Source organism: Antedon mediterranea, chromosome 2, assembly GCF_964355755.1.
Source record: "Antedon mediterranea chromosome 2, ecAntMedi1.1, whole genome shotgun sequence".
Classification (NCBI taxonomy): domain Eukaryota; kingdom Metazoa; phylum Echinodermata; class Crinoidea; order Comatulida; family Antedonidae; genus Antedon; species Antedon mediterranea.
In genome coordinates, this window is record NC_092671.1 from 16,647,948 (window position 1) to 16,658,148 (window position 10,201).

Sequence of the window (10,201 nt, forward strand, 5' to 3'; positions counted from 1 at the left end):
GTTTAATAATAATAATAATAACTTTATTGAACAGACGCTTTTAGAACAGCGGCACACGTTTTATGACGGTGCGTTCATAAGTTTAAAGAAAAAGAAAAGTACAACACTTAACTTTTGATGGAGTTATAGGCCTATATAAGTATATTTATTTATTATTATTCTTATCAACATTATTAATATCTTATTGTTTAAAGAAATTTTATTAGGCTATTATTGAGGATATTATTAAATTTATAATCTTTTATATTATTTATTATTATTTTATTATTTATGTTCTTGTTAATACTGTATTATTATGAAAGTTAATCGTGGTTAGTAATTTATTTACAGTGGTACTATTTTTTTTATTATTTATGTTTGTATTTTATTAACATTTTTATCTCAGAGCCAAATGTATGGCTGTGCTGATATCATAAAGCCGGCTCGTTATTATGCCCCAGCTTTGCACTCTATATATTTAGGCATATACAATTATCCATAAACTGCATTATACAGTTTCAGTTTTATTCTCCATTTTAGATATAATATGGATAAGGAGACCAAAATACTAAAGATGAACTTTCGGTCACCTGAAAAATAATATATTATTTAGATTTAGATAGGATACCTTATAGTAGGGTTTCCACAATTGATCTGAACTGATTGAGAATTTAAAATTTAGCGGCAAACTTTTCACTATGAAAACTGTCAAGCCATAGTAGGCCCTACTATCATAATGTCAATGTAATATTTTTGTATTAAAAACAAAAATGATGCCGAACTCATCAGCCTAACAAACAGACACCGCGCGGCGCAGAATGTGTAGATAGGGACAGTACTGTTGGTATTTGTCGAATAGGAGTGCCCCCTTTAATGAAAATTCTATTATAACGTAATAAAATTTGGAAATGTATATTTCAGCTATAACATTTTAAGTACAGTACCGTACATCTTCTAATTGTAACCCTGGGTTATTATTCTTTGATTGTTTTTTTAGGATGGGTTACTGTTAGAGTAGGCCTAGTGGGTTATTACTAATCTTAAATTAGGCACCTGAAAATTGTAACCAAGCCTCAAATTTTCCGGTCAGCAACTCATAGCAAAATAATAAAACAGTACAAATAAACAAATTTGTTTGAACTCTAACTTTATTTTATAAAATCAAAAACACTAAATCCTCCCCCACTCCCGAGATCAATGCATTATCTCCTTATTTTCAAAATACGGCTGCATCATAAGTTGTTGTGACTCTAATACTAACCCCCATGGGTTACTATTAGAGTAGTGGGTTATTATTATAGATTGACTTATGAGGGTGGGTTACTATTAGAAGTGGGGTTACTATTAGAGTGTGGGTTACTACTAGAAGATTTACGGTACTCGTATTACAATTTTATTCAAATATTTTTTAAAGTTGTGCTGCCACCATTAGTTTATAACGACGCACTGAACCATAAGAAAGTAAACAAATTAAAGTGTAGCAAAGCGTGACTTAAATTAATTATTGATTAAAATTGTTTGAATGTGTTTATCTTTATACCTAGCCTTATCGTTCGTACATTTGTGGCGACTTTCAGATATGAATCTACAGTTGTGTGTTCAATAAATGTATAGATGCAAAGTTCACTTAAATCTGATCTGGGGTAGTAGAGCAGAAGAAAAATATCCATTGTTTGCAAATAAGTCGATGTTGCAAGGTCAGGCTTCCGTTGCCTGTGTTGTGTTGCAATGACAACTGGCAAAGAGTAAACGCAATGCAAGATTCTTAAATTTGGCCATCTACAGTGTTGTTGTTATTATTTTGATGTTTAGTAGGTATTTTTCGAATTCTGTTAAATTGGTCAACATTAATGTTCAGTTTAGAAACCACATGACTCATAGATGTATTTTGTAAATCCCGGTAGTTTTCATTATGTACTGTATAAACACTGAACAGGGAGATATAAACTGGTATAGGCCAAATGTGTAGATCGTGGTACAGTAAATCATTCAGCAAGAAACATTTTTTACTTAAAATGACTGTCTGTCCATGTGCCAATATACAGTAAATCATTTTCCTGCAGTGACAAGTTCAAATCAATGATGCAAGATAATTTGACCGATAATTTTAACATCTTTCATAACAATTTTCTTTATTACAGATTGTTAGAACCTGCCAAGATGAGTCGTAATGCATGCAAATTTGTGATTATAGGCTTCAGTTGTCTCGTGTTTGTCTTATTTCTTGCATGGTCTGCCAGTGATCCCGCTGTTGAATCACGTATTGAAATGTAAGAAATTCTTAATTTATGTAGTGTATTTTTAGGCCATTATCATATTTCCACTTGTTATAAGCATTACAAAATAAACAAACAATAAATAAGGGCATATTTTTTATACTACAACATTGTAATGAATAAGTCGCAATTGTTAACTTGTAATTTAAGTACTTGTTAAGTACCATAAAATGTTATTTACCATTGTTCTAGATTATCTATTGTAGCCGACGATGAACTGATCGAAAATAACAAAGATCCTGGCATACATATCCTGCAAGATACAGAAACACAAAACCTGCAAAACGTGGACATACATAACCCACAAGATGCATATAGAAAAGCAAAAACTGATTTTGTATATCAGCAAGAAGCAGACAATATATTAGAAGACATAATAGAAGAAACGGGAAAAACAAAAGAAGAGTACAATCCTACAGAAGAAGAGCAAAGCCCAAATCATGTAGAACAACAACAAAATATCCGTCCAAAAACCTTTTTTAGTGAACTGAATTTAACGTAATGTATTTTGATAATTTTTCCCCCCCAAAATTATAGATTAATCAAATCAGACTTTGAATAGTCCATTTTTCAATTTTAATAAAGTTATTCACTTCTGTAGAAAAAAATCAACAAAAATAATTATTTCACTTATAAAATGACAAAATAAACCAAAGACAAACAGACAATTTAGGTATATTTTGCTTTAAATTTCATGTTATTATGGAAAATTTTGTTTTGTTCCGGTTTTTGGTTAAAATGAATAACTATTATGTGACATTAAAATGGCATATTCAACAACAAAAATGTAAAAAATATTTTTTAAGGGACAATATATCTTAAAATAATTGAATCACTACTACTATCACCATCATATAATCATGTTTTAACCCTTAAACCTACAAAGTAATTAGTAAAAATATCAGATAATAACAGATATAAAATGTTTTTTAATTGTTTTTATTTTCTTACTTAGGTTTGCTGATATTAAACTTTTGGAAAATAATACAATACCAACAGAGATATTTATAGCAGCATGTTTGGAAATGGGACCATTTCTATGTGAGTTCCGGTGATATTATAATATTTATTTTAAAAAAAACCTGTTTTTCCTGTTGATTAGTGCTGTTAATTCCATGGTTGATTCACATCGAATGTTAAAAAAACTGTATACTGTATTGTCTTTATAATGCTTTATAGAGAATCTCAACATCTATTTAAACAAATCAAGATTCAAACTAAAATTCCATAAGTTATTTCACAATACACATAGTCAATATGTACATTAGATTAAGTCTTACTGATATAATAATTTACACATTATTCATGCTCCTTTTGCACAATTTTACAGCTAAACTTGGTACAGGAATATCAGTTATCAAAAGAGAGGTAGAAAACAATTTACATGTAAGTTGTTTTTTTTCTGCTCCTTACATTTTCGCTGTTTGGTAGTTTCCTCAATTTGAGAAACATTCGTTTGTATTTTATGTTTTTGGAAATGAAAAAAAAAATGTTTTCTAAATTTAAAATCAGCACTTACGGCAGCCCAAACATCTAGTATCTGCTTCAGATGCATTGGCTATGCCTTTCCGCTGGTCAAGGTGGGCACTGGATGACAGAAGCCCTTGATCAATGTGGGCATTGGATGACAGAAGTCCTTGATCAATGTGGGCACTGGATGACAGAAGCCCTTGATCAATGTGGGCTTTGGATGACAGAAGCCCTTGATCAATGTGGGCACTGGATGACAGAAGCCCTTGATCAATGTGGGCATTGGATGACAGAAGCCCTTGATCAATGTGGGTACTGGATGACAGAAGCCCTTGATCAATGTGGGCACTGGATGACAGAAGCCCTTGATCAATGTTAGGACCAACCAACAAGATGCTTTAAACAGTCCTGGCTTAGTTTACATTGTCATTCCAGACAGTTGGCCATAAATAATGAAATAGTTAAATCGTGTTGTTCTGTGCATCAGACACAAAGCTCTTACAGCTTGACACAGCATGTTCTCCAGAAATCTCCTTTGTCATCGAACCACTCTTTTCCCATCAGTAAGAAATAGCTTTTGAAATCTTGTAGGATATCAATAGACTGTTTGAACAGGATAAAGAAAAGTACCACACATTGCAGGCTATGGTGTTATCCGATATTGAATCTGGTAGAATTATGAAACACCACACCTGTAGCAGGTCACTCAGGTGGTTGAGAAGGCAAGTTAATCTAACTCTTCATGCGTACTGTTGTAGTAGTAGTAGTAGTAGTAGTAGTAGTAGTAGTAGTAGTAATAGTAGTAGTAGTAGTAGTAGTAGTAGTAGTAGTAGTAGTATTAGTAGTAGTAGTAGTAGCAGCGTAGTGTGAAATAAAGAAAGATCTTCTACTGTAGAATGGGAAAGAAACAATCAAATAATAACTAGGAGACGCACATCACATAATTTCTCACCCATATGAATTTAAACCTCTTTTACTACAGTATTAGTTTATGCAGTGTTGCATCACATTTTTTCCCAATGAGGACAGAAAATATAACAAGCTATGAATGGGATTGCTTGCATATTTTATCGAAAGTATTATAAGTATTATAATTACAAAAATAATTACATTTTCAGGATGTATGAATTCATCTCAATATTTCTTGAAAAAATTGCGATGGGCGAGAAGGATCTCACCAAAGATGCACGTAAGAATTTTTTTTTATTTATTTATTTCGACTTCTCACTAACTCAGTTAGTGTAGGATCTGGACCAACAGGTGGTAAACACCTCTAAAATGGTCCAGTCCCAATTTGCACAGTGGCTGTGTGCGACAGTGGCTGTGTTTGTGTGGACTAGTACACCGGGGTAACCCCCTATTCGTCTCGAAAGATGTACTAGGTTCTTTAAAGTGCGCATGAGCTATGTGTACACTGGACCTACGGTTTATAGTCCTTATCCGAGAAGACTCGTTCTACCACCAAAACCATGGAGCGAGTGAGCCTCGAACCCTTGCCGATGTTATGGCTATGTAATTACGGTTCCACTGTCTTAACCGCTCGGCCACTCACTCGCAAATTTTTGTTTGTTTTTAAGCCTTGTTCACACTGGATGTTAAAAATGGTAAATTTAACCATAATAACTGTTAATTAATGCAGTTAGTTTTACCAAGATTTAACAGCATTTATATAATATTAATTATTATAATTTCAGGTGTGGCATATGACTTAACTATTTCAATGTTTCACAACTATTTTATTAGAAAAGCCATTTCAGTAAGTGTAAAACTATCTTGTATTATGTTGTATAAAAATGTAAGCAACTTGCGACTAACTAATACAAATTCTTCTGTACTTAAAAAAAATATTTCTGCTGGTACTATTAATGTCACTCTACTATAGAGGGCGTTCAGGGAGAGAACTCGTGGATTGGGGAGGAGAGACAAGTTGTGTTGAGCCAATTTAATAAAGTTTTATTAGAAACTAACAGACCTCCCAATTTGGAAAATGTAATATGGGGAGGTTTTATTTTCCTAACTATAGAGGGGACCATAATACTACATAAAACCATAGAAGATATGAAAATTTAACCATAACAAGAGGATATAATATTTTCCCTTCATTTCATGTCCTCTGGAATAGGTGTGTCCCCTGACAGGGACTGCCTCCTTAAATAGTTTTAGTGTCCCAAAAGAGAGGTTCCACTGTAACTGTTACATTTGTCTTCATTTTCTTGCAGACTGGATTGCATCTATTGCCAACTTATGAGACATTTTTGATCAGTATGAGTGTCGACAAAGAGGATGCCAAAAATCCAGTATTTAAACAAGTATTCAAAGAAGATGTTTTACATTATATATCTACTTTAAAACCAATATGCAATATTATTAAACAGTTTTACACTGATCATGGTCTTGAAAACTGAAAATTCTGAAATGATGACATCTATATTTGTGAAAGATAAGATTTTCTTTTTTGAAAGAGCTATTATGAAATACTTTGATGATATCTTTGTGAAATTTTAAACTGTACAATTATATTTACACATGTAAAAAAGGGAATATTTGAAGGTTCTAGATGGACATTTTTATATCTATCTTTGTGAAATTTTAAACTGTACATTTACACATGTAAAGAAAAAGGATTCTTTTTTGGTTTGATATCCATAACATTTTGGCACATATGGCGCGTCATACCAATACTTTAGCTGAACACTTGTTTGTAATAAAGAGATTTGTGGTAAATCTAGTAAAAGAGATATTTCTCAGGAAATCTTAATTCAATTATTTTGTTTTTAAGAAGGAGGTTTTGGACCAACTTACAAGGTATTCTATCTACCTTTTATCTCTATCCTCATTCCAATTATTGTTGGTGGCAGTGAAGATGCCTTACTGTTTGGTAAAATTAATTCTTATGTTCTAAAAATGGGTTTATTAAGATTAGGCTTGTCGTGTATCGTCGTAGACAAATTAATAAGTACGTTGAGATGAGTATAATAATGAACGTATTTAATGAAACCAACTAGTATTCATGAACAATAGTATAGAACGTTTTGTAGGCTAACCTCGTCAGAGCATATGCGCAGTACGCATATATTATATGTGCGCGTGCATATACTACACTCCTCCTTTCTTATTTTAACGTTAACATTATATCAATAAGCACAATAAACTTTCGTTAATTATTTTGTTAATCAAATAGGTTAATCATCGTGATTAAATTACTGCTTCTATAGTTCCAGATAGTTCTTATTTGGTTCTTCATAATAATTAACAAATGTGAGTAATTCTCACCATTATAATTTTGTGTAAAAACATGAACAACATAACTTTAACGTTCATAATAATAACATTGTTCACAAGTTCTATATCTCTTCGATAAGTCGTGTTGGCTTCCTTCGAAGTCGCGTGGAGCGTCGTGGAATAACCTCAGGCGATGAAGACAATCTATGTTCCTCTTCAACCGGTTGGTTGGTGGTTGTTTGCTCTTTGTTCGCAATCGTTTCGCTCGCAATCGTTATTGGTACTGTCTGTTTAATCTTGTGTTCCAACTCGCTATGTGAAGTAGGGGTTTTACTCGCGTAAGCGTCCGCGTCTGTCGCTTTCAACTGGTCAATGTGTCTTTTCCACACTCGGCCATCCTCAACACTAATTACGTATGATTTTGGAGCGGTACGTTCTATCACGGTACCTGGCCACCACTTTCCCTCTTGTCGGAAATCTTTCACTAATACCATTTCACCTGGGTAAAATTCTCGTAGATCTTTCGTTTTGTCGTGATGAAGCTTCTGATCACTCTGCTTGTTAAGTACCTTGTTTTCTGTACTGGGATGTAAAAGTGATACTCGCGTTCTCAACTCACGGCCCATGAATAACTTCGCTGGCGTTTGTCCCGTAGTTGCGTGTTTTGTTGTGCGATACGATAAAAGAAATCTGTCCAAACATTGTTGGAAATCCTTCCCATTAGCTCGGCTTGCCGCTAACGATCTTTTGAAAGATTGAACCATTCGTTCTGCTGCTCCGTTGCTTGCGGCGTGATAAGGTGCAACCTTTACATGTTTCACCCCGTTTTGCTTTAAGAAGAATTCAAATTCGTCGCTAACAAATTGAGGTCCATTATCGCTTACAAGTTGAACAGGCAATCCGTATCTACTGAACAACTCTCTCATCGCTTTGATGGTCGCTGCACTCGTCGTACTGTTCATCTGAACGACTTCTGGCCATTTCGAATATGAGTCAACCACTACTAGATAATCTCGTTTATCTTTCTGCGCATAGTCAATATGTATTCGTGTCCAAGGCTGATTTGGCCAGATCCAGGCCATCATTGGTGCTACGCTTGGTCGACTTTGTGTTTGGTGACATGCTTGACATTGCTTCACCAATCGTTCAATGTCGGAATCTATCTGGGGCCACCAGACATGACTTCGCGCAATCTCTTTCATACGCACGATTCCGGGGTGAGCACAATGAAGCTCCTCCAGAACTGCCCCTCTGAGTTTCGGTGGAATCACTACCCTGTATCCCCACAGCAAACAGTCCTGTTCTACACTCAATTCGTCTCTTTGGTGTAGGAATGGTTTTAGATCGTCGTCGTTTTCTGACTGCCATAAACCTGTCTGTACCATGTATAACACTTTGCTCAATAGCGGGTCTTTCCTGGTATGCTGTTGTACGTTCGTACTCGTGACTGGCAAATTGTCTAATGTATGCCCCGCTATGTTATATACTGCATCGTCTTCCCGTCCTTCGTATGGCATTGGGAGACGTGAGAGTGCGTCGGCAATTACGTTCTGTTTTCCAGGAATGAACTTTAAATCGTATTCGAACGCTGACAGCACGATTGCCCATCGCTGTAATCTCTGTGCGGCCAGTGTCGGAATAGCTGATTTAGGTCCTAGAATGCGTTCAAGTGGCTTATGATCAGTTCTTATCGTGAATTTCCGTCCGTATAAGTATGTTCTAAACCTTTGAAGTCCAAACATGATGCTTAGGGCTTCCTTGTCTAGTTGTGCATAACCCTTTTCGTGTTTATGCAGGCTTCGCAATGCGTACGCGATCGGTGTTTTGATATTGTTCTCGTTTACGTGGCAAATGACTGCGCCAACTCCGTATGGTGATGCGTCCGTGTATAGTTCCAGTGGTTTTAATGGGTCATAATGCGTCAACATCATGTCTTCGCTAATAATTCGCTTTACCGCGTTAAACGCTTTACTACAGTCGACAGTCCATGACCATGGTTTGCTTCCCAACAGCTCATTCAAAGGATGTATCATCGTCGATAATCGTGGAATAAATGACGCGTGATAGTTAACTAGTCCTAGCCAGGATCTTAGTTCTGTTGCATTCTGTGGTGCTCGTGCATCCTTGATGGCTTTCACTTTATCGTTTGTCGGTTGAATTCCTGCTGCTGATAGCTTACGTCCCATGTAGACTACTTCCTTTTGTACAAACACGCATTTCTCAGCTTTCACTCTGAGACCATACTTGTTAAATCTCTCAAATAGTTTCTCAAGATTACTAATATGCTCTTTATCAGACGCACCTGTAACAAGAACATCGTCCATGATCGCACATGTTCCTTTAAGTCCTGCTATCACCTGTTCTATGAATCGCTGCCATATGGCTGGACTGGACGAAATACCAAACGGTAACCTCGTGTATCGATATAATCCGCGGTGCGTGTTGATCGTTACCAACTCTTGCGCCTCGTCTTCCAGTACTAACTGCTGGTACGCACATTTCAAATCAATCTTAGAGAATCGCTTTCCACCTCCCAACTTGGTGAAAACTTCCTCTGGGGTCGGAATTGGATATTCGTCGCAATTTAAACTCGGGTTGACTGTTACTTTATAATCTCCGCAGACACGTACCCTGCCATCGGCCTTTGGAATACATACCAATGGGGTTGCCCACTGACTAAAGTCTACCGGATAAATAACTCCTTCGTTTTGCATTCTGTCTAACTCTACCTCAACTGCGGAGCGTAGCGCAAATGGAACATTTCGAGCTTTGCAGAATTTTGGGATTGCGTTCACTTTTAGATGTAATGTCGCTTTGTGTCCCTGAACCGTACCTAATTCCGTTCGGAAAACTTCTGGGAACTTCCGTTTGAATGACTGACCGACATCGTTATCTATTTCTACCGAATTCTGAGCAAGCGATGGTGGAAATAATGACTTCCAGTCCAACTTAATCACTTCTAACCAGGTTCTTCCAAGCAAGGGTGGTGAGTTTCGTCGCTGTGTTCTCACTACTATCAGTGGGAGAACGTTACTCTGGCCCCTATAGTTCATGGTGACTTTAATTTCTCCTGCTATATCGAGCTTAGTACCTGTGTATGCGTGAAGTGTACGTTTTACTGACTTTAATGGTAGATGGCTAAGCTTGCTTTCGTAATCGTCAAAGCTAATTATCGATACTGCTGCGCCCGTATCTACTTCAAAATCAATATCTATATCATCAACTCGCATCTGTACCGTTATTGGTGGTACCGA

The 10,201-nt window shown here is 36.0% G+C and overlaps 1 protein-coding gene across 1 annotated transcript; it reads left to right on the forward strand.

The window, feature by feature from the left end:
• The first annotated feature begins 1,442 nt into the window (after positions 1-1,442).
• Positions 1,443-6,864, forward strand: LOC140040588 (pleckstrin homology domain-containing family A member 8-like). Its single transcript, XM_072086635.1, has 9 exons — positions 1,443-1,790; positions 2,121-2,249; positions 2,448-2,753; positions 3,211-3,296; positions 3,586-3,641; positions 4,317-4,447; positions 4,844-4,914; positions 5,420-5,481; positions 5,945-6,864. The coding sequence occupies exons 2-9, from the start codon at positions 2,140-2,142 to the stop codon at positions 6,128-6,130; spliced, it is 1,008 nt and encodes a 335-aa protein (XP_071942736.1). The 5' UTR covers positions 1,443-1,790; positions 2,121-2,139; the 3' UTR covers positions 6,131-6,864.
• Positions 6,865-10,201: the final 3,337 nt, after the last annotated feature.

Bases quoted from the DNA above. Each gene is read 5' to 3' on its own strand.
- LOC140040588 (XM_072086635.1), top strand. From the start codon at position 2,140: ATGAGTCGTAATGCATGCAAATTTGTGATTATAGGCTTCAGTTGTCTC. The intron at 4,448-4,843 runs GCAAGTTAATCT...TTACATTTTCAG, and splicing joins TCACTCAGGTGGTTGAGAAG to GATGTATGAATTCATCTCAA. The intron at 4,915-5,419 runs GTAAGAATTTTT...TTATAATTTCAG, and splicing joins GGATCTCACCAAAGATGCAC to GTGTGGCATATGACTTAACT.